This window comes from Embiotoca jacksoni, unplaced genomic scaffold (assembly GCF_022577435.1).
Source record: "Embiotoca jacksoni isolate LCO1_2020_lvr unplaced genomic scaffold, fEmbJac1.0.p SCAF_5, whole genome shotgun sequence".
Lineage (NCBI taxonomy): Eukaryota > Metazoa > Chordata > Actinopteri > Embiotocidae > Embiotoca > Embiotoca jacksoni.
Window position 1 is genome coordinate 8,456,383 of NW_027185403.1, and position 25,182 is coordinate 8,481,564.

Genomic DNA, 25,182 nt, shown 5'->3' on the forward strand with positions numbered 1-25,182 from the left:
AGTGTGTTTCAAAGCCTAAAATATTTTATACCAGCCATTAATATTTCCATATGCTTTATTTCATTATGAGAAAAGGCTGGAAAAAGGGAAAGTTTTCACCATGTACAGTAATATCAGAGAACATGCAGAAGAAAGTGCAGACACAGCAGATGCTGCATGTCCAATTTCCAGCAACAGGTTACATGTACTGAATATAGTAGATTAAAGCAAGTGAGGAGGAATGAACTGTATTATATTAATAGGTGTCTCATGCAGAACTAGGAGAAGCTTTTTCATTATCTAATTGACGCTCTATTAAACTGCAGTGCAATATTCTTTGTTTCCTAATGAAGTCAGCCCTAAATCCAGAAATGTTAGATAATATCATGCATTCTTCATTTACAGTCTAGACAACACTTTATGCTTTGTGGACAGATGAATATTGGAGATGACATGAGCTCATACAAACGAAGTGTAATTAAAGAGGGAGATGCAAGCACTCTGGAGGAAACCCTAAACATAATAAATACAGAAAGGTTGCTGTGTTTGAGAGCACGGTGTGAGACAGAAATGACAAGTCCATCCTGGAGCCTCAGATGAAGTTAACACAGTGCCGGAAAGAACAGAATCGTTGCTGTTCGTGTCTGCCTTGAATACCAATTTGCATTTTTAAAGAGTCTCCCCACTGCCAAGACCTCTCCAGTGCAATGTCCTGAATTGTTCATGCCTGGAAAATCACCAACCAAATGTTCTGCTCATTATGATGATCATCTGCAATCATTTTCTTTGCCCTTTTCAAACTATATAGCTTTCCGAAACCTGTGCCCAGGCTGCGGTTGTATTATCTTTTGCAGGAAATTCTTCTTAGAGCATCCCTGGCTCTGCGTCCCTGATTCAGTCCTTTTCATTATATTCTCATTGTCCTCGAGATTAATTTCCTTGTGTCCCAGGTTCCATATGAGTAAAACACAGGGAGAAGCTTTAAAGGAGCCTGAGACATTTTCAGTCTTTGGTATCTTTTATTTCAGAAGTGCAGTAGAAAGCCAGGGGTTTAGTGGGGAAGGAATGCGCAAGCATTTCCTAGAATAGCTCTTGGCCGCTAAGCCACCCTTGGACTATCTTTGTATGGTCCTGTGAGATTTGTCTTAGAAGCTCCCCTCAGAGTGATAGTTTGCCCAGTTCTCTTGTGTTGTGCAGGGCACCATGCTAAAATTGCTATCACTGTGTAGCACAGTGAGCCATACTCAGCGGCCCGTCACGTAGCATGTAACTTGCTTGAGTTGTCAACATACATAACAAATGAAAGGAACATGCTCGTTTTCTTTGTACTACTTTTGTCCTTTTCCAAAGCGAAGCCGGACAGCGGGTAATTTTGTCCTACGCTGTGCTACAGCACCACACTTAAATGGGTGATAATCATAGTTTGCGTAAAACTCCAACATCAGTGCAGCAGTGTGTTACGTCACCAAAATTGCAGAGAAGTTGTCCGAAGAAACGGTCAAGGTCAGAGAAAGCAATCACATGCATGGCTGGAGGAGGATCTCCTATGAAAGGAGATTCAATCTCTTTACATGTTCACAGTAGAGCGGAGGTCAACGCAGAAACACACTCAGAGATTCTACTGTTGGTTTTGCTTGTGGTTTTTAGCTTTTCACATCATTTTTTTCCCCGTGATGTATGATTTTGTACGAGCATCAAAAGCTACATTTATGTTAGTCACATTTATGTCAGCATTTTTGTCTTTCAAAGTATTGTGTTTTTGTTCAACCATTTTCTTACTGGCTGTTCTTTGTTTCACTAGAAAAGAGGATGACGAGGTGGATTTCTGTGTTTCGGTTGGGCAATCTGTAGGGCTCTTAAACTTCACCTTCTGCTGCCTACCTATGTTTTTTGCTGAAGTAATTACCAGGGGCAATCCATTTGGTTGTTACGTGTCTATCTTAAACATACCAAAGATTTTTGATTGGATGGAGTGATCTCTTTGCAGGCACTCCAAATATCAGCCTGACCAATTTTATCCCCACAATGATGTGAGGATGTAAAATATATTCAAGCTTCATTCCCGAGTAGTAAGAAAAAATTGATTAATTCATTGGATGCTGCCTATAGGCATTGCATTTTTGGGCAGAGAGTTCACTGTCAAGCATTTCCACTTTTCATTAGCATCCTATTTTGACACACTATCTTCTTCTAGAGGGTTGACAAAAAGAGACAAACATTCCCAGGTTCTTTTGTCTTAATTATATGCATGAGATCATGGCCAGGGGCCAAAGTGGATGAGGGATGGAGAGAAAGAATGAGGCAAGAAAGAGCGAGAAAGACAGAGAGACAGAGAGGGAGAGTTTCTATCAGCATTATAAAAAGGTGCTATAGCTTGTGATGAATTCCTCTCCCTATTTAGTCCCATCCATGGGCAGCACCGTGACTAGAGTCCTCCTGATATATTCACAGCCCAATCTGAGTCTCCTCTGAGTTTTAATAAGGTCATCAACTTGACTGAAAGATGCATCCACTGATAATCTGAGGCACTGTCTGCAAAATGGGGTTCAGAGTCATCCTTCCCTCATCATCAGCCACCTTCTGTAGTGTCCCTCAATCATTTTCATTTAAATTAGTCAAGTCTGATGAGATTGTGTGCTGCGCACACTCTACACATCCTGTGCCTCGGTGCTCTCACAGAGACCTGTGGCCTTGTGATTTAGAGTGAAAGGCAACTTCTCAAAGTTCAAGATGACATGTACCTGTACTGTATATCTATGGTGGAAGAGTAGGGCTTGGTATAATGTGCACACTTAGCCGTTTAGAGAGCTTTGTCCTTCTCGCTCAGCCTTAAGGTTTCCAGTGAGTGATTCATTCTAGTATTTGGCCTTTTCTTAGCCTGCCCTAGATCTTATCACAATCCACCAGGCTAATTCTGCATTCAGGAGGATGCACAGGCTGAGAGATAGCTCTCTTCAACTTATTGAAATGCAGTGAGTGCTGTCTTGTCAGTTGTAAAATTGTGTGAAACCAAGACAAAAGCACAGAGGAAATGCTGGCTCATAAATCATTGTGCAGCATTCCCTTTGACACATGCTAACTCAACATCCTACGATTCACTTTAGGCTTTACCAAATATCAGCGTGCAGATGCGGAGCTGCTGTGCCGAATCTGTGAACTATTCTATCAACTGAGGAGCTCTGTACGGAATGAGTAGTGCTTAACAATTCAGCCTCTAAAATGTTTTCTTGGACCTCTCTCTAATGTCAGAAATACTTCTACAACGTGCATAAAGATTCAGCTGTGTTTATCCATGGGGCGGTTTCACTCCATTTCGACACAGAGTTTTTAAAAGCCATGTCTGCTTATCCCTATACGACTTTTGCTTGCCCGAAGGATCACAAAATAAGGTCTGAAAGATCATTGCTGCAGTGTTGGCTGTTTTAAGTAGTTCTGTCAATCACTGACATGTTGACAACATTCCCTCTGCGAGCAATTTCTCAGAGTACACAATAATTTACATGCTGCAGCTGCACGTTTCCTTGTGACGGCTACAACGCTTTGTTGGCACAAGGACAGTTCTAGATTTTGAAACCTACTGAGGACTCTTGTGCTCGCAATTTGGTTGAAATGTTCCTCTCTTGAATAAGGAGAATGTATATATCTTAATCTCATTTGATAGCTGTGCCTAGACAGAGTAATCTTTTCCAACATTATGCGCAGCATGAAGCTTATCTCTTTAAAGAGGATGCTTTTTCTTGTTTTACCATGAAACTGCTTCTGACTGAAAGAGCTTCAAAGGGCTTCTTTGTTTCATAATGTGCATGCAGCTCATTCATGGGCTCGATCTTCTTCTTATTTCCTCCCCTAGCCCCTTTTTCTCCCCTTTTCTGTCACTCCTCTCCATCTCTCTTACTTTATCCCCTTCCTCTCCTCTGATTTGAAGAATTGTATGGATCCATACCGTACTCCGTTTGAAATTGTCAACATCAGTGCTCGTTTTTTGGATTGAAGGCAATTACTCTTAACAGCAAGTGCCAGTTCCTCGGGTTTCTCATGTGGATTACTCATGCATTTGTTTTCATTTTCCTCCTGCTTTACTTTTGCCTATTTTAGCTCTTCTTGAGCAGAAAGCCTTTCTAATATGCAGGATTTTTCACTCTCCTCCTCTTAATCTATTGGAATCTGGTCTTGCAGTATATTTAAATGGGAGCTTATTGGTGTGTCTCCATTTCCATCTGTCTCTCTCTCCCAATTATGAAGTTGAAATGCAGCAAGGTAGCTGCTCTATTCTAACTTGAAACAAGATAGGAAGGTAGAATAAAATCTCATTTTAGTGAAGGCGGAAAAAAAATCTGATGAGGAAGCTAAAGAGGTAAACCAATCCCTTCAAGCAGTAGTTTCTTGGAGGGATGACTTAATTTACTACAATGATTGGTCACATTTGAAAAGGATTAATTAGCTGTTATTTGCTGTTTTTTCTCTGCCATGCATTTAATAGGGTATGTCAGAAATGATTAAAACTTTGAAACAAGCTGATGATTAGCATGTTTGCACATTTGCAGGGATCCAACTGAGATGAACAGAGCACAGCCAAGAAGCAGCTGCCTTGTTTCAGAGTGTCCCAGGCTGTTTAACTTGTCCTTGACATTCATCAAAATGCATACGGAGGGCTGCAAATAAACCTGAATAACCTAAGAAAATACTGTTTTGTGTTCTCGGACAACTAAAAAAAAATCTAAACTCTAAGAACTAAAACATGCCCAAGATTGTTTCAGAATCTTGAACACAATCTTTGTTATTACCCAAGTATAAATGTGATATTATTCGCTGTGCTGTTAATACGTCAATCAAGTCTGGCTTTTAAAGAGAGGGCTTTACAATTCGCACCACATGACACCTTCTATTCTTAGAGCCTTGAGTCATATAAGGAACAAAATGAAAGGTAATTCTGTAAAGGGAAAAAAAATACATGAACTTTAGGAAAAGCAAAAGAGTAGGGAGGGAAGGCGTTGATAAACTGTTGTTTGTGTTGTTCAAATATATATTTTGAGCACTTAGCACAACAAAACTAACTAAAAATGTTGTCTTGTCTTTGCAGAGTGTCAATGAGTTTGGCTTAGACATCATTGAGACTCCTGAAGGCGACAAGTGGCCGCAGCTTATCGTTCAGCAGAATCTGGATCGCGAGCAGAAGGACACCTTTGTCATGAAGATAAAGGTGGAGGATGGTGGCAACCCTCCTAAATCCAGCACCGCCATTCTCCAAGTCACCATTTCTGATGTCAACGACAATCGTCCCATCTTCAAGGACAGTGAATTAGAGGTCACGGTGGCAGAGAATGCACCAATGGGGACATCGGTGGCACAGCTTCACGCCACGGACGCAGACTTGGGTTCCAACGCACAGATCCACTTCGCCTTCAGCAACCAGATCTCTTCCTCAACCAAACGTCACTTTGCCATCAACAGCTCTACAGGACTGATCACTGTGAAGCAGCCACTGGACAGGGAGGTAACTCCTGTTCATAAACTCATCATCCTGGCCAGCGATGGCAGCTCCACCCCCTCCAGAGCCACGGTGATTGTTAATGTAACAGATATTAATGACAATGTTCCCTCTATAGACACTCGCTACATTATCAACCTGGTTAATGGGACTGTTCTGCTGTCTGAGAACGCACCTCTCAACACTAAGATAGCCCTAATTACTGTTACTGACAAGGATGCAGATCTTTATGGCAAAGTAGCTTGCTACACTGACCATGATGTTCCTTTCCGGTTGAAGCCTGTCTTTAATGATCAGTTCTTACTAGAGACAGCTGCCCCTCTAGATTATGAGACAACTCGAGAATATGCAATTAAAATTGTGGCCTCCGACAGGGGCACGCCTCCTCTGAACACTTCAGCTATGGTCTTAATTAAAATCAAGGATGAGAACGACAACGCACCCATCTTTCCCCAACCGGAAATCCAACTTTCCATACCGGAGAACAATGACCCCTCCACACAGTTAATAAAAGTCAGCGCCACTGATGCAGACAGCGGGCATAATGCTGAGATTATTTATACTCTCGGCCCTGATGCACCTGATGGGTTTAACATAGACAGACGGTCAGGAATTCTCTCAGTTGGCAAACGACTGGACAGAGAGAAGCAGGAGAGGTACTCATTCACTGTCATAGCGAGGGACAATGGCTCCACGTCCCTGCAGAGCAATGTCACAGTCAGGCTAATCGTCCAGGACCTTAATGACAACAGCCCAGCTTTCACACACCCTGAGTACAACTTCTATGTGCCTGAGAACCTGCCTCTCTATGGAACCGTGGGCTTAATCACAGTGACGGACGCAGATGGGGGAGATAATGCTGTTATTACCCTGTCCATTTTGAATGGGAAAGACAATTTCATCATCGACCCTCAAACTGGCGTGATCAAACCCAACATCACCTTTGATCGGGAGCAGCAAAGCTCTTACACATTTATGGTCAAGGCAGTTGACGGAGGGCAACCTCCAAGCTCCTCCTACGCAAAGGTCACTATCAATGTAGTCGATGTGAATGACAATCGCCCTGTGTTCGTCATCCCGTCCTCCAATTACTCATATGACCTAGTGCGAACCACCACCACCCCTGGTGCTGTGGTCACCAGAGTGTTTGCCATCGACAATGACACAGGTATGAATGCTGAGCTGCAGTACAGTATTATCAGCAGCATCATCATCACATCTAGGGTCTCCCCTCGTGGTCTCTTTGCCATCGACAAAACAACGGGTAACATAACACTGCAGGAGAAAATAGTGGCAGCTGATCAGGGGTTGCATAGACTGGTGGTGAAGGTCAAAGATTTAGGCCAGCCTGAGTCATTACAGGCTATCGCACTTATTCACCTGTTTGTGAATGACACTGTGTCAAATGCTACCTTTATCCAAGAGCAACTGCGAAAAAGTATGGAGACACCCTTGGACCGTAACATAGGGGACAGTGAGGTAACACCTCAAGCTAATGGATATGTGATTGTTGTCATAGCTATCATAGCAGGGACCATGACTGTCATCTTGGTGATATTTGTGACTGCTTTGGTGCGCTGCCGGCAGACACCCAGACACAAAGTAGTACAGAAGGGCAAGCAGAGTGGAGAGTGGGTGTCACCCAACCAAGAGAACCGTCAGATCAAGAAGAAGAAGAAGAGAAAGAAGCGATCCCCCAAGAGCCTCCTCCTGAACTTTGTGACCATAGATGAATCCAAGCCTGACGACCCTACCCATGAGCATGTTAATGGCACACTGGATCTCCCTGTGGAGTTAGAGGAGCAAACCATGGGGAAGTACAATTGGGCGACCACGCCCACAACCTTCAAACCCGACAGCCCAGATTTAGCCAAGCATTACAAGTCCGCGTCCCCTCAGCCTACATTTCAAATAAAACCGGAAACTCCAGTGGCCCCAAAGAAACACCATGTGATCCAGGAGCTCCCCTTGGACAACACATTCGTGGTGGGCTGTGACTCACTCTCCAAGTGCTCATCGACTAGCTCCGACCCATACAGTGTCTCAGAGTGCAGCTGTCAGGGGGGATTCAAGACCGCGGGGCAAATCACCACCCGACAGGTAATTCATGACTTCCTTTTTAAACCCACCCACACTAGTCCCCACTCACACTCCCCTTGCTGTCCTCTGGTAGGTGATGTGAAAGGGGGAGGGTGGGAGCATGAAGCCAGGGGATTTTCTCACACAGACCATGACCATGTCTACATGAATGTCATTTGCACTTAAAAAATGGGATCCCTTGAGAAACAAAACAAAATGCTAAAACATAATTAGTTGCAATTAATACATGAAACCTTTCACTGCTTTGTTATTGGTTCTTGTATTTGCCCTCCTTTATAAGCAACCATAATAGCATAATCATTCACCAAAATACATGAGCAGGTTAATCTCAGTTAAAAGCTTGAGTAATGGCAGCAGTGCAATTATGATGGTATTTTAAACTTGACTGTGAGTAGTTGGTGGTAATGTAGCCTGATTTAGAAGGGCCTTAGATAGATGACTGAACTCTACTGATGTATTTGAGGTCAAGGGCAAATTAGGTGCGTGTATTTGACTGACATGTTTCAACAAGGCATGCAGAAAGTGTCAAAATCGACTAATTTTATCAGGTTGTCATTTAGGCAAAAAGTGTGAGGGTAATAGCACAAAACAAAAGAAGTGCTCCTGATGTGCTAAATCAACTTGATAAATAACCCCACTTTTTTGTGGCTCCTGTCCTCAAAATATTAAGTGCCGTCTTAACTGTGCCATTGAGGCTTTGTGGGAGAGAAACTCATTTGAATGCCAAGGTACAGCATAGGGCTTATGATTCCCTAAGAGATATGTGCCAAATGCGAAGTGCCCCAATAAATAAAAGCTGGCAAGGGAAATAAATGTAAATCAGAGGTAAGGAGAGGTGGCCTTGCTCTGTGCTGACAGCCAGAGCAGAGCACTGTGGGGAAGACTGAGTACAGCTCGGGGCAAGGGAGGGGGTCACAGGGATCAAGGTGACGCAGAGCCTTGAGACCAATATACTTAAATACCAAGGGAGCAGTAGTCCATAAAAATCCTGCCAGGGCGACATTGCATTTAGACCATAAATGCTCTACTTTAATGACCCCAATTATTGTTATAAATGGCATATGTTGATACACCATTTTCACATTTTTCAAATTAGCTCTAGGAGAGGATGTAATGACATCACAACAAAGGTTTGCCACTTTGATGAGTTATAGTTTGTGTTTTACTAGACATTGATGAATGCTATCGTTGTATCCCCAATACATGACAGAGTATGTACATGTTGATATTTGACCTGCTACCACTAGTACAATGGAATTATTCAAGCCTGACTAGTCCATGCACGGGGCAGCAATTTATTCCGGGTGATATGTGCGTTGTCCTAGTGTTCCCTCAGTGTCAAACATCCAGTTGATTTTGCCGGCTTTTTCGAACCATTTTCTTGTCTTTCATTTTGTTTCTTTTAAGATTTTTTGAAGATTTGGTTGTTGCTTGGTTGCACTGGCTTTCATTTTTGTTACTGTTTTGATCACGATTATCACAACTGCCATTCATCCAATTCTGGGTCAATTTCATGATATTGCATCAATAATTGATTTTGTTTGATGAGGTGCTTGCTTTTGTTTGTGTCTAGTCTCATATTGCACACAGTTTTCAGATGTTTGGTTCAATTCTGTCTGTTTTGCTCCCAGTACACTTCAATGTGTCATCTAGCAAGCTTAAAAAATTCTCATAGCATAGTTGTGATAAATGACTGTTGATCCTGTGAAGTATTGTACTTAGGCTAATTTATGAAGACACCCACACAGAGTGGATAGTCATTCCCTTCATCCACCTTTTATTTGAAACCCTAGTTAAAGGCAATATCTGCCATGGTACATTATATATAAGCCTACTACATGCCCCTGGTACCAAAGATTCAATCCATAATGTATTTATACGACACACTGACGAGTTGTCAGAATGATTTTCCCCTCTTATGGGTAGTGGCTGCCCTGAAATATGCAGAAATATTCAGTCTGTGTTTCAACAATTCGGAATTATTATCCGTTACGAATTTTAAACATCAAGGATTCAAATTGATTTCCACTTGTGTTGCTGATCAGAGTGGAGTATTTTTGTGCATATAATTTAAAATCAATGAATACATAATTAGTAAACATTCTCCTTAATCCTCAGGCTATGTTTACATCTGATTGTTTCTGAGGTATATTTATCACTCCTTTAATATGAGACGTATTTAATGTATAAAATTCTCATATTTTGGTCCCAGAATTTGACTATTATCAAAATCTAATATCTTTTCTCATTGGTTGTACTCATCAAACACTATCTTCAGTGATGTCAAGCTCACAATATATCTCATTTTTTCCTTCCCCTTGAGCAAGTGACAAGTGATTCCTCCCACTATAGACATTAGATTTCCCACAAGTTTTAAGAGTGCTTATTTAAAGCCTGTGTCATGGAAAAAATAGCATGAAGCTTTGCTTGATGAGAATCAGTGGCTGCAAAGGTTAATTAAATGCACTAAAGGGTTAATCACTCGTAATACTGTATGATTAAAATCACTGTAATTGGTTTGCGAAGGAGGCTGATAAGAAAGAGGAAAAAAGGCAGCCGTCCTTAAAGATTATCAGGGGATATCACAAACTATCCTTGGAGTCACGTTCTGAGGATCTGAAGTGATGTGACAATAGATGACCAGCAGCCCTGTTTGTTGAGGCCCTATTATAATTTCATCTCTCTTTGATTTAATATTTGTGCTTTTTCAAGAAACACAAGGTTTCAAGGTCAAAGACAAACACTAAAAAAAACTGCACTTCTTCAAAAGGTGTAGTTCTTGCTTTTATCTGATTAGTAAAAAAGAAATATATATATATATAAGCTTCACTTTGTCTAGGTGCCAGTCCCCTTTCAGAACAACCTAATACCAGAAGCCTAAAAGAAAAGATCATGGACAGGATACTGAGTTTTCCCTTTTCATTCACTAAAGTGACACACAGCGCTCTAGTGCTTTTACAGTGATCTCTCATTGCCACACACCCAAAGCAGTTGAAAATACAGAAAGACAGAAAGCCCACCCATGGAATAACAATGGGGAGGGAACGCAGATGGAGATAATTATGCTTGAAGGTCACCAAAATGTTTTCAGGGACTTTACAGATGTAGCTGATAAAGAGTAAAGCTTGTAAAAAAATACTTCAGAAACTACAGATTTGTGCCACCATATGGCTTCATTATACAACACGAGCTGTATTTGCAAATGCAAACATCCTCTTTTCCCTCCCTTCTCTTCCCAGTTTTTATGCATCTCATCATTTTCTTTTAACCCTTACCCCCTTTGATATTAGAGGTCAATCCGCCTCCAGTGATGAGGAGTTCTCGTGAGAGTGTGCTTTAGAGAAGGCAGATCAAATGACTACCACCCTGCTTGAGTGATCTCAGACCTCACCATGAATATTCAGAGGATAAAATGACTAATACGTTCTTTTGTTTGGCCCATAATTCTGGGGCCATAGAGCATGCAGGGTCGCTGTTTAATGAATCTAACATCCACGGCACACTATAGGAGAAAGTTTTGTTAGTGTTTTGTAGTATCACTTACACATACATTACAGATTGATTAATTACCCCGTAGACCTCACTGTAAGTGTTGTGGTTTTGCCATATTTGGAATGAAATTCATGGTACTCTCAGTTTTGTAACAATAAGACAATATAAATGCATTGGATAATGAGGGCAGCAGTAAACTAGATTTTTGAACATCATCATTTATTTCTGTGGGTGAAGGTAAGGGCCTTTCACACCAGCCACCAACAGGATGGTCTGATGACAAAGTGTTTGTGCTTACTGGTAGTGGGTGATTAACCAGGGGTAGAAGCTACGATTTTAAAAGGCAAAGTAGGCTTGTTAAACAAATTTAATGCCAGCATTAAATCCTAGGGACTGATTATGATTTTGTTCGTATCTTATTGTCATTATTTTGTTTTTCTGTTGAGTCATTGCATCTGTAATCACTGTGCCTTGCTAACGTAAGCACTATCAGGTCCGATTCATCCTGATTCCGATATTCACAGATGTGTTGCTAACTTTGCGAGGAACAGCAAAATGTCATATTCTGTACATATCAGAGGACCCACTGGCAAGGGTCCGAAAGAAAGAAAGAGTGGGCCTAAATTGATCCAAACGTTTTTCTGAGGGGGAAATGAAGAGTGCTGCACTAGTGTGGTGGGAGAGAAAAAGATAAATTGGGAGTGATAATTGGATAAGATTGCATGCTCTGATAAGTACAGGAAAATGCACAAACCTTTGACACCTGTAGCATTCTTCAAGGAAACCTGACAAGATAATGACTCAATTGCCAGCCGTACCTTGAAGAATGCTTTTTATTTTTGTAATCTTCTACACTCTTTTCAGAGATTTTTTTTATTGAGTTTTCAATGTAGCTTCATGCTGATAAGGCTACAGCTTAGGCTGCTCAGAGCTCAATGATATTGTAACTACAATCTCCCTATATCTGTCTGTCTCTCTATATTTCAGGAAATGGCACTGAAACCACCACACTATGGCACACTCTGTGGCACAGGTACAGCTCGCTCCCACAGGATTAAAATCAATCTCTAGCTCCCACTACCTAAAGAGAGAAAAAGAGAGAAAAGAGAGAGAGAGGGCAGAGGGAGGAAAGAAGGAAGGCAAGAACTGAAGAGGTGAAACAAGTACTTTACTGTCTCTACAGCCTCAAACCCCACCTCTTCATACAATCGAGCGGAAAGATGAATTTGGAGGTGGAGGTGAAAGGGAATGGGAGTTGGGGAGTGTCTCAGAAAAAGAGACGTGCTTCATGTTGCTGCCTGAAACTTGACAAAGCTCCTCCTGTGAATCTGTTGGAAGTTTGAAATGTTTTATTGAGTCCTATGCTATTATTTACCTGTGTCAGTGAGGATGATATTGTATGCCCTGAACCCTCCTCAAAAATCTCCCACTCCAGCACCCACTCTGTAAAATAGGTGTCAAATACAGTCAGTAGATCTGTAAAGTATGTTTATATGTATGTATGTATATCTATCACAGAGTTGATGGTGTTTATATTTATTGATTGCATTTCTTTGCATTGTTTTTAAAACTGCCTGGTGGCCATTTTATTTTCTTACTTTCTATTTTTTTGTATCGTTTGCTCTATTTGGGCTTGCTCATGGAACTAATAATGTATTTATGCTGCAAGGCCTACAATCCATAGGCTTACATAACTATTGAGCCCACTCCCAGTTTATCATGTCTGTCACCCTTCGCCTCTTTCTGTCCCACTTTTTGATGCCACTGATAGCGACGTTAGCGACGAGCGTGGCTAATGCTGCAGAAACACACACGGACCCCACAATACGACCACATTTGTAGCGCTTTACAACCGTGCTAAAGATCGCCAAGCTGTTATTACACTGGGAGGAATGGTAGGACAAGTTTAATACTTTGAGCTAAGCCACAATCACAAGGGACTAACTGCTGGGGTTATAATCAAAAGCTGTTTATGTAGGGCAGATTTGAAGAGCACTAAGCCTAACCTTTTGTGTGTCGCTTTCAATTCCTAAGTCGGAAGTGATTCAACCTGTGAGATCCATATTAAAATGACTCCAGATGGTAAAAAAAATAAAATAATAATAATAATAATCCTCAGGCGGTCGTTGATATAAGTTGGTGGGTTTAAGCAAAAATGACTTGACTTTGTGCACTTATTTACACTGAAAAAAAAAAAAAAAAAAAAAAAAATCACATTTTCTGATGAGAAGAACACCAAAATGAAAAGGTAATCCAGGATTCAGTTTGAAAACAGCAATAAGTTAACATTTGACAGAAAATCCACTACAGTGTAATTAATACATTTTTGGGCCTTCTGTTCAGAGCATCATTTTCCTCCACTTTTATTTCACCCATGGAATCATTATAGTCCAGTATGGCTAGAATCATTTCTGCAGTATACACCAGTAACTGGCTTGATGGGTTAGCAGCATTGTTGTTCAATAGTCCTGTTGATTGGTAAGCTAAAGACTTCTTTGATAGATAAGGCCGAAAAGGCACCTTCAGTACATACATATAACCATAGAATTAGAGTCATTAAAATGGACATAGCCTGTGTAGTCACTTGGAAATGTACAGATGGACTGGACCAGAGGCTGTTTCCCACTCTTGTACAAGACTATATATAGTTAAATGAAATTACTGCACGGGCCAGAAGCCTTTTTGATTTTGTTCCAGTCTTAATATGTCATGGTTGTACAGACTATGTCTATTTTAAAGCTTTTAATTTTATGTGTGTCACCTCTTTGTGAGGCAGGTTGTTATTATTTAAGGAGGTATGTTCATGTAATTATGGTATCAAATGTATTCACTACTGCGTAGGAGCCACAGTATGAAATATACATAGCATCCTAGCACTGTGTAATAATTAGACTTGCCTGATCTTTGGGGAAAAGAAAAAAAAAAAAAAAACATACGTGGGGGAGAGCTTTTGTCCTTGTAAGGGAGACAGAAAACCTCATTTTTATTCAATGTGAAGTACAATATGCACCTTACATGATCTTTGTAATTTACTTTGATTTGCCAGTGTGGAGAAAACTGTAAATGTTTTGTTTATGTATGTGTGCGCTTCTGAAATTTATTAAAGTCTTTTGCATTGTATTGCATATTTTGAAGACTCTTCTTGTTCATTGTTTTGAGCACTCAATATCCATTTGCATCACTCAGTTCAGTTCTCTGCACACGATACTGTGTTTGCTTTGTGACAAGAGTCAAACACATGCTGTAGAATAAGCTGTTGTTTTTCTCTATGTACAGTTAATCAGTATTGGTCAAACAGGCTGTGGCCTATAGAAGCACGTGTGGCTCTGCTGGTTCGGACACATTTAATAGGCTCATTTCAGCCATAGAAAAACACCCATACTTTTCTTCTCCATTTTGCAACACTGTAGCACTTAAGCAGGAGAAAGAAATGAAGCAATGGTTTAGCTATACATTGCTAATTAGGAGCAATTACAGATAAAAAGTTATGGAAATTTGGTGAGAACACATTCTTTGAAGTGCTCAGACAGAAAATAGCAGAACAGAAGCTTTTTTTGGACCAACACAATTTTTTTTCTTTTCTATTGTTGTTGTTTTTTGGTCTCCTATCCATGAGAGCTGATAATGATCATTTGATAATGATAACTCTGCTATCATGATGTACAGTAGTGTACAAGCACAGGGTTTTACACATCTGAGAGAGATTGATGCTAGGAGGTACAACAACTGCGGCTCAAGCATTGTGTTACACTGTGTTTATGTGGATTTGATCCAAAAATATAGACTTGAAAGGCATGAAACAAAGCCTGAGTAGAGACAACAGAAAATGTTTAATTGCTTATCAAAGTTACTTCATATTTTGAGACGGAGAGAGAGCTAATCAGTTCCCTCAGGAAAAGTGTCCTTGGTGATTTGAGAAAATGGTGCACACTCAAAAGGAGCATCCGGCTATAGAGTGCATAGATGTCAGCTTTCTATTAATAGATCAATGTAAACCTGTTAAATGCATCATCTTCACTTAAAAACAGAGAGCCAGGATAGATCATAAGGTAGATGTATCTCTTTGAGCTAGATAAATTATGGTTTGATTTTTTTTGTGTGTTATGCATAATTAGGTAATGAAATGTTTTCAAATGAGCCATAAATAAATAAAAAAAATTCTCCAACAAAGCCACAGCATTAATGAGTGTTAACATTTGCGCATGAAGATAGAGTAGGCGATAAATGGATTTTTTTTTTTTTCTGCATCGGAGTGCAAAGTCAAAGATGAGAGCAAGGCGAGGAAAGGAAAGATATTTAGTAGAAACAGGGATTGCTGGTGTTGGTGTTGAACAGAAAATGTCTTTGCTACGTCTTTGGACCGTTTCATTGTTGCTCCTCAGACAGGTGCGACATTCGTGGGCTCACATTTAAGTGCATTCCCTGCGATTTTTTATCATCTATTAAATGACTTTTAAAGGTTGTCCTATGGTTTTATTGCAGCATGTCACTGAGGGAAGTGTTTCCAGAGTTTCTCTGAGGACATATTGATTCATGATTTATGAGGACGCAGTATTCAATTTAATCTAACAGGCCAGGAAGCTAGTTATATGTAGTAAGTTTGATTATATACGGTATAATGCAATGATGTTTCTGCAGATGGACCCACACACAGGAGTTTCCACTGACACGCAACGTTTTTTCTTTGTGTTGTGGTGGTGAGGCTGTCCATATGGTCCTCATTAATTGAATTGTTTTTTTTCTCTTTCTACTTTCTTTGCTTCAATATTTACACAATGACAATCAGCTCCTTAGTTTCCTGCCATGTAAAATGTTTAGCTTGCACTGCAGTAATCAAGCATGTACGGTTATTATTAGTTACGAATAATGAACTTGATGATTAATCAGAAAGCACAGGTGAAGTTTTGTTATTCTAGTCAAAGCGTGCATGACTGGCCCGGTGACTTTCCTCAACCTTGAAGATGCAATCAGTGCGATCAGTACTTCACCCCTGTTAACCAATTATCTGCTTTGAATAAAGGTAACATAAAACCAGAACATATCTGTAATTCACGTGGGTAACAATCCAAAGGAGCAATTAAGATGGCAAAAAGCACAATTTTCTTCATGTAACATTGATGATACAAGTCAGTCCCATTCTCTGCTGAGATCACTGTCATCTGCTGCAGACAGTGTAGAGTGACAATTCAAGATTACAGATTGTTGCGACAGTTTTCTGTCTCCTTCCTAAAACCAATGTGCATTCAGTAATCAGAGCACCACTGCAGATATTTTATATTTCCAAACCTGTGTGAAAGCAGTGGTAGTGAAAGTCTGTGTGCATTTGTAAGACCCTCTCTTTATAACTTGTGAATTTGACTTTGGTGAATTTGGCAGCCGCTCATACCTTCATACATTTTTAATGCTTTTGTATGTTTTGAGCGGTGATATTATAGCCTCAAACATGGAAGTTGTATTTTTTTTATGGTCGATACTTCCCCTATAAATCTTTCCTCTCTTTTAAATACATCAATGTAAATACTATAAATGCTTTAAATCTGAGGCTTTTAATGTTGCGGGTGTCTATGGGGAGGTGTAGCTGAATTTGCCAAGCAGCAAGCCTGTTCAGGGTATGACGTGAAGTTGTCCTGAAGCAATACTGACTGTCTGAGCAGGGGCTATTTATGCATGTGCTGTGCAGTGGTGCAGGAAACAAGAAGATGCTGTTTTTCTGTTGCACTCCACTCAAGGCAACACTCCACACAATTGCTGCCAAATCTCTGCCAAACTGAATAATTCAATCATCCCCCCATAGCTGCGGTGGTCTAGCTACCTTTGTGTGTGCAACAATCAAATCAGGGTGGAAGCCCGCCGAGTGGTTCTTTCTGAGACACTGAGTAGCTCTACAGCCCGGAGATTGTTTTCATTGAAAACAATTCTGTTGATTAAACGAGGTGTGACTGTGGAGCAGGGATCTGAAGAACATCGATTGCTTGTACAATTGTTTGTTTCTTGTTAAAAGTGTGATCTGAAACAGTAGTTGCTGATGGTGTGCAAAGAGCATATGGTTGGCTGGTGGTGCCCGCAAGACAGTTAGAGTGCTTCTGCCTTCCCTAAAATATCGCAGGTAGAGAAATCCACCATGATCTGCAGTGTAGAATTAATGATGCCTTCTCGTTCAAACGCAAAATGTTTAGAAATGCAGTTGCTGGTGGGTTGGCAGGGCCTCGTCTGTGCTTGATTGTTTTGGTGAATGTATGTTACTTCAGTTGTTGTAATAGGGATAACTGAGCTTTACAAGCATTCATTGAGAGATACTGTCCTCCCCATTTCCTTTATCCCACCCTTCTTTGAGGTAATCGCATGGTTTCAACCGTAGTTTTGCCCACGAACATTTAACTTTAATCCCCCCCAGAATACAAAGATACATAATGAAATAATAAGGCGAAATTACCATGTTGTCTTTGTGTGTGTGTGTGTGTGTGTGTGTGTGTGTGTGTGTGTGTGTGTGTGTGTGTGTGTGTGTGTGTGTCAATGTTTATATCTATTATTTTCCCGGCTAGGTCACTGGTGGGGCAGCCACATTCTGTGCACATCTGCAACAGAGCCAGAGTCAGATAGAGGTTGTCTGCATTGATAGTCTTCCCTCAATTTACCTTCTTTTTAAGTATACAGTGGAAAGCCTGTCCGGCAATCTATCATGCTGCCGGAGCTGCTAAATGAGCTTTTCATAGCCACGTCCCGCTGTGCATCATTGTTCAACACTATGTGATGCTGTCAAAGTTGTGTAAAGCAGAATTTCTTTTGCTGAGCTGTACTAAATACGTAAATCAGTTTCTTAAAGTAAAAAAAAAAATGAATGCCTTCGCTGTGATGCTACACTAGATGTATTGTGTGGTAACTTGTTAACCATATATCACAAAAACATCCATCCCTGGAAAGGATGTTTTAGCTCAAGACATTTATTCAGTGTTAAGAAAACATGTCATGACAAAATGCAGTGGTATGTTTGCAAACTGAAGGTGGCCAGACTCAAAGGCAACAACTTAAAGACATTGTCCGAGGAGGGCCATGTCTGTGTACTCCTTAATCCTAGTAATCCCCCGACAGAATTCTTGATTTGCTTTTGTAAAAGAGATTGGGAGATGATAAGATGCTCGTCCGCCTCCTTAGAATAGCTGATAATCTGGTTTGAACAGAAGACTCAGGGGGTATTTAGCCTGCCTTAACATTTGCCCAAGCAGATGGCGCTGACGGAGGAAAGGCACAACCTTAGCCTCCAACCCCCCTCCTCCCTCTGCCTGGTCCACTTTGGGGAAAAAAAGAACAGTGGGATGATAATCAATGTTGTTTATTTTGCTGCTTGACTCTTTAAGTACTTTCAGCCAGATTATAGGCTTTTGTAGAGGATAATCGGAAGACCGCAGACAATTGCCTTTTTTCCATCCTGACAGTATCCCCCCACGAACGCGCAAAGAAGGCGATTTAAACTAGATGCCAACTCTTAATTCCTGATTAGTCCCATTGCAAACCCTGTTAAAATGAACCGGACACTGCGCTAATCACTGCATTTCAAACACTCCCTGTTCTGGTGCAGTGGACATACCATATCCAGTCATAAGAAGACATCCCCTGAGCGATATTTCCATTAATACTTGCGTTTGAAGCTGCCTGTTTCTCAGTGTGAAGACACACACACACACACACACACACACACACACACACACACACACACACACTATGAGCCCAGAAAATCTACTCCAGGGTAAATGTAACACCTCAGGCCTGAACAACGAATGTGCTGACCTCCTTCGACAACAGACAGAGACAAGCCCCTTCCCATCTATACTGTATGTTGTACAGTAAAAAAAAAAAAAAAAGACAGAAATAAATCAAAGAAAGAGTGGCTCTTATTCCTGCTGCACGTGGCATAATTCATGTTGGATATAATAACAGATGTCATAACCGAGACACTATCATCTGCTAACGTTGAACGCACGTCATTTCACTGGAACAAAGACGCAGTATCATGAATTTTGAGAAATTGTAGCAATGCCATACCTCTGATAGCGTGCATGTAAGCTGTAAGCATGACTGCATGTAAGCCATTAAGTCGTTTATATTGGTTCCCTAAGCCCACCTCTCTAACCTAATGCCTCCGGCAATCTTCTCAGCTTGGACCGGGCACCTGCAACAAAAGCATCTGAACAAATGAGATCAGCCCATCACCTAATTAGAGCTGCGCATGGCATAAGTGGGCCTACTGGAAAGGTCTGCACATACACGCGGACTGTCCGAGGCATTTGATGCATCCATTCTGTCTTTCTTTATGCAGTTTGTGTTCTATAACAGGATTGCACACAGCTGTCAGGCTCAGTCTGAGGTACAAACACAAAACACAAGCAGAGGCCCCAAATGTATCCTGCTCAGGCATGTACACAGTGCAAAGTTAATCCACACATACACAGGGACATGCTGATTTTCTTTGTCTGCGCTCATCCGGTCACAAGCCAAAGAGCCAAGCAGAAGGGTTTGAAGGGGAATGATCATGTTCAAAACAGCTTGCATGAGACACGCAAACATTATACGTTGTGACTGCAACTACCTCCACAGCTTGATATCTCCGTGTCATATTTGCTGTGATTCACGCGGTTCTTGCCTTTTTTTTTTTTCCTGTCGCCTTTGCTGTGCTATTTAAGCGCTTCCTCGTAGTAAAAATGTGCTGCATGTCATGTGCTTGAAAACTGATGTCAGCAACACGGTACATATGGAGTCATTAACAGAGAATATTACATGGTGTTCCACGTAATGCTAATGCCAGTCAGTGGTAACACAGTGTGCAGCTGTGCTCTAATGGCTTTGATCTTTACCTGCTCCAGTGTTAGGACACTGTTGCCTCTTGGAGTCAAAACCACAGAATTAACCTGTACAAGCAAACAAAAGCAAACGTCTCTAAGCCCTTAACAAGGTTTGGAACTAATCGCTTTTTCTCCATCAGACACAGCTCCACTTTCTTTAATACCTTCACCCCGATAAAAGCTTACTTTCAATTTACAGTAGGTAGCTCCTACGCGAGGGAACATATTCCACAATAAGGAGGAAAGATAGCTAGCGCTTGAAACATGAAAGGATAATAGAATCAGGGCTATTTTGAAGAGTCTTCTTAAATAATGCGTGTGATACTCACCAATGGTCATAAAGAATGTATGTGCACGCAGTCTTCAGAAAGAGCAAGCAACTCATTCCCAGGATCAGTCATGTACACTGTTACATGTCGTCCTGACAGTTTTTCATGGCAGAGGTCTGTGTTGCTTGAATGGTCATGTGGTCATTATGAAGTGATAAGATGCCACGCCAGATGTTGGTGCTTCTCACACACCCTTTGAGATACTTCTTCTAAACCCCTTTGAAGTTATGGCTTAGTTATATTGGGAACTAAAGAATAACTGGTAACTAACATCATTTGAAAACAAACAGAATATCAGCATTCAGAGATCAATCCAGTTTTCCGAAATCAGTGAAAGTGTTGATACAAACTCTGTGCACATTACGACTTATATTTCTCCATATTGCGTTGATGAAATTTGTTTCACACTTCGAGGCATCCTCATTTATTTAACTGGAATGTGTAGCTCTCAATATTCATTTATCCAGTTTTGGAGATACTGTTATATGATCATTTGTCTTGGGACACCAGTCATTGTTGTTATGATTATTGTTGTACGAATATTGTACGAGCCTTCCTTCATTGAAAGGGACGGTTCATTCTCAGGTGATTGTGCAGTCATGTATCCCACTTGCCGAACGGTCACTTTGTTCTCATCAGTCTGTATAAGCAGTCCATTCCTTTTTTTTTTTTTAAAAAACACTGCTAAAAACTATTTATTTTCCCCAAAATCTATTTTAAGTTTATTGAAGTTTGCTGATCTGTGAATGCCGGTATTTGGTTGATTTTGGATTTTTGCCCAAACTGTGCACTTGTTATTCAAGATTTTAAGTTGTGCTTCCCATTGTCCTTTACTCCAACAGAATTTTCTTAATTTACAATTTCCTGATAGGAACATGCAGTTTCAGAGTTTTAATAATGAAATCTAAGGCCAGTACATTTCAATAATTTGGCCATAGTCATAATCATTTCAATTTATAGTCTTCCTCTCCACTAAATAAATTTATAGATAATCCAATTTGTTAAAATATATAAGAACACCTTAATACCATCTGCTTGTAATCACCTTGTTTTGCTTGTCTTCCGTGTATTTGTAACAGCCCGGATATACAAATGATACTTAACTATCTAATAGAATTTCCACAATGTTCTCTCCATTTCCATTTCTCTCTGTTTCCAGCCAAACAAGGGTTAGGGTTAGGATTCAGAAGAGTGGCCCATACTGTATATCACATCCAAATAGATATGTACTTGTACTATCTATGATGCACACATATAGACAGGCTGTGATGGCACACACGTGTTCAGACCCAGAGTTAATGGACAGCACTTCAATGACTTCAGTGAATTGTGTCGACCTTATTGTATTGTGTGGATGATTGTGTTATGCTCCCTCAGATAATGACTGTGCCCTACTTTGACTTTGAGGCAGTGACCTGAAATAAGGCTCACAAGTGAAATCTGAGTCTGGGTGAACCTGGAAGTGATTAAGGTCACCCAGACACACCACATGTGTTTGACACCCCTCCACCCCCGACCGCCCCACCCCTAGTGACTCATATCAGCCAATGTCTGCAAATCCTTAGGCAGTCTTTTGTAGGAATCCTCCTCCATGCAAACATTGACCATCGCTAATATGGGTGTCAGCATGATTAAATACACCAACACACCCATGAAAACAAGCCTAGATTTATTTTAGAACATTATTGTCCTGGGGTACAAGAGAACATCACTAAAATCACGACTGTTTGCTGTCTTGGCTCCTAAATGGTGGAATGAGCTCCCCAACGACATTAGGACAGCAGAAAGTCTATACATCTTCCGCCGCAAACTAAAAACACACCTCTTCAGACTTTACCTTGAATAATAGCACTTAAAATGGCACTTACTTATAGCACTTTGAAGTTTGGCTATCTTGAAGAAAATTGTACTTTCTTGATTGTTGTTGTTCTGAATTTGTACCCTCATGGTTGAAATGTACTTATTGTAAATTGCTTTGGACAAAAGCGTCAGCTAAATTAAATGTAATGTAATGTAACATGTTGCCTTCTTAAATGACAAATAGTCTTAAGATTTACGGTAACCAATCATAGTTCAAACTTCACAGAGTGTATAATTTGTTTTAGACTAGGCAACGATATGATATAGATTGTAATCAACTCATAGTGCACAGCATGCTGATACTCCTGTGTCCTATGTATTACCTTTGGATGCTGACTGCACAAAGGGAGAGTCGCTGAGGTTACAAGTAGTTCAAAGGCAAACAGATCAGTGGAGGTGCACAGTAATGCAGTGCAATGTCAGTGAGGCAAGAAATATACCAAGTTTCTAAGGGAATATGAAAATACATCCACGTATTTAAGTATGCATCACATATAGGGAAAGCAAAACATCAAGTGAATGAAGATGAGTGCATCAGAAAAGATGACGCAACACCGAATCCCGGATTCGTCTCAAATTAAACTACATTCAGCTTCTTGATACATTATTTAGTGACTGAAAAGGCTGAGTTTCCTGGTCCAAGTCTCACTGACGTGATGCATACATGTCTTAATGCTTCGGGGGAAACATGGATAACATGAGATCATGCCTGCCTCTTGAGGGTAAGATGCGCTGAGTGGATCTCGGCTTGTTTTTGCGTCTTGCTATTCTGTAGGGGATCCGTGCACTGTTCGTTGCCACAGTCATAATGCTCAGATAGAAATTAGTCTTTCTCTGGTGTGTATGTAAATCAGAGTGGGGGATATAATGAAATAATGAAGACAGCCGCTGCTTTTTTCCAAGAGAGACCGTTGGGACCCACTATTTTTAGACACAACAAAGAGATAGCCAGGGGTGTCCAGTCTCTGGTTAAGTTATGGAGTTTCATCCACTTGTCAATGTACAAGTGCTTGTGTCAGTGTTTCAACACACGCTGGGAAGAGATGGAGGCCAGTGTCTCCCTCTAGACAATGTCAATTAAGCCTCTGTGGGATTCAGTGGATGGATGTATCCATGGATGGTCTTTTTTTTTTTTTTTTCTGGTTTAATGTATGATGGACATCATCCCTAAGATCACGAGAGTTGATTCTGAGTTATGTGTGGAGCGTATGCATTGGTCACATGCATGGTAACCCTGTAAGATGACCCTCCCTGCCAACAGGAAATGCTTTGTCACTCAGATAAATGTGGCAGATGAATGCTCAGCATGATCCTGAGGTATTTGTCATCTGGTGTTCTCCTTCTAATGGGTTTACTGATGATGATGGAGGTCAGAGAAGGACCTTGTGCTTCCCACCAGAAGTTAAGAACAGATTCTTAAGAGGGATCACAAAACAGACTCCAACCTTTCAGCCTTCTAGATTGCAGAGAATAAATGTAAACCCTGCTCTCACTGCACCTTTAGCAATAACCCCTATCAAATCGTCTCCCTTTTGTTTGTGATGCTCTTTCTTAATCTCATTCAGGGTTGCTGCTGCCCAAGACATGCTAGGTCGTCCCCTCATTTCATCACTGAGAACAGTTCAACCATGAATGTATCTGACTGGAACTGTGTAAGAGATGTATTCCCATAATTTACTGTAACACCATTATCTCTGTCAATACAACATTTGAACTTGAAAATGTGATGTTGCAGATACAACAAGACTGAATCTTTGCAAAGTCAGATATTTTATGGCATCCTTGGCAGGTAGGAGCAGGGCAGTAATGCTGCCATGGTTGCCTTTTGGAGATAACACCTCAGAGGTCATTTGAATGACTTGGTGTAATGTGGGTCACCTCAAACGCACAGAGAAACCAACTTCTTGGCAGATTCTTCCTCTCTGGCAGTTTTTTTTTTATTATTATTATTATTAAATGATGGTGACTGGTTGCTTACTGTATATATTGATGATCACTCTGCAGACTATTTCCAGAGTGCAGGGCCACACATATGGGGATGGGTGATAACACGAGGGCCTACCTGTCCACATCATGTTGGCTTGGTGTGAAAGGAATAACAACATCTGTTATCCCTCTATTAGATTTCTCATGAAAACATTATTTAATGTTACAGAAATGGAAACCCATAAATGTATCCTTAACATTGAGGATTTGAATGCCTCCAAAACTAACTGTCCTTGACTACTTTAAAAGGAAAACATAAAAGGCAGTGCATGTCAAGACACACATTCCCCAGCAAAGTGAAGATTCCTGCCTCTTATCTGTTTGATTTTGCACTTAGGGATTCTTTTTTTCTTCATCTTTTTCCCTTCAAACATCAAGTGCCAAAGTCATTTACATGTGCTAGGGGCAAGCAGAGTTAAAACACAGACATACAACTTACTGCTGTCTACAGGCAGTGTATGAAGAAAATAAGGAAGTTGTGAGGGATGAATAAGGTAGCTGAGGAAGAGTAAAATAAAAGGAAAGCGAAAAGGAAGGCAGGAGGAGAAAAATTAGAGAAATGAGGACAGTAGGGGGTGAGAGCAGTGAAACACGGAGAGGGTAATTCAATTTGACTAAAACTCTCTGTCGCTTCATACAACTGGGGGATTGGCCTAACCACCGAAATGAATTAAAATTCATGAACTATTGAAGAGTGAGCTGCCAGTAGAAGGTGGAGAGGATGATACACTTTTAAAGCAGGATATTCAGTTTTTTCTAATTACAAATAAATGAAGCTATTAGTTTACCTTAAATTAAAAGCAGATTCCCACTGAGATATCTGATCCCATGTGTTACTCATTTAAGACTGACTTGGGCCCCTATTGGGCTGACAGGCGAAGTGAAATGAGCACAAATGGGTAGTATCGTCTAACTCCTGCTGACTCAGTGCCCTTTCTTTAGCGTGGAACCAGCTGATGTTTCTGTGCTTGAAAACGAAGTCTGCAAAGTACCTTTTGGTTACGAAAAAAAAAAAAACGGGATAAGATTTCATAAATCTTATACCGTTCCATAAACGTCTGCGTGGTTGAATTTGGCATGGGAAGAACACACTCAGCCGATTATTTGTAAT

The 25,182-nt window shown here is 40.7% G+C and overlaps 1 protein-coding gene across 3 annotated transcripts in view; it reads left to right on the forward strand.

Moving 5' to 3' along the window:
• The window catches only part of pcdh11 (protocadherin 11), a 128,072-nt gene that overhangs the window by 8,277 nt on the left and 94,613 nt on the right, over nucleotides 1-25,182 (forward strand). For 2 of the 3 annotated variants that reach the window (XM_069171903.1, XM_069171904.1), the window contains exon 3: nucleotides 5,060-7,567. In XM_069171903.1, the coding sequence (XP_069028004.1) occupies nucleotides 5,060-7,567 (2,508 nt within the window). Of the gene's footprint in view, nucleotides 1-5,059; nucleotides 7,568-12,046; nucleotides 14,185-25,182 lie in introns of those variants that run through there. The other variant, XM_069171905.1, reaches the window with a different exon arrangement.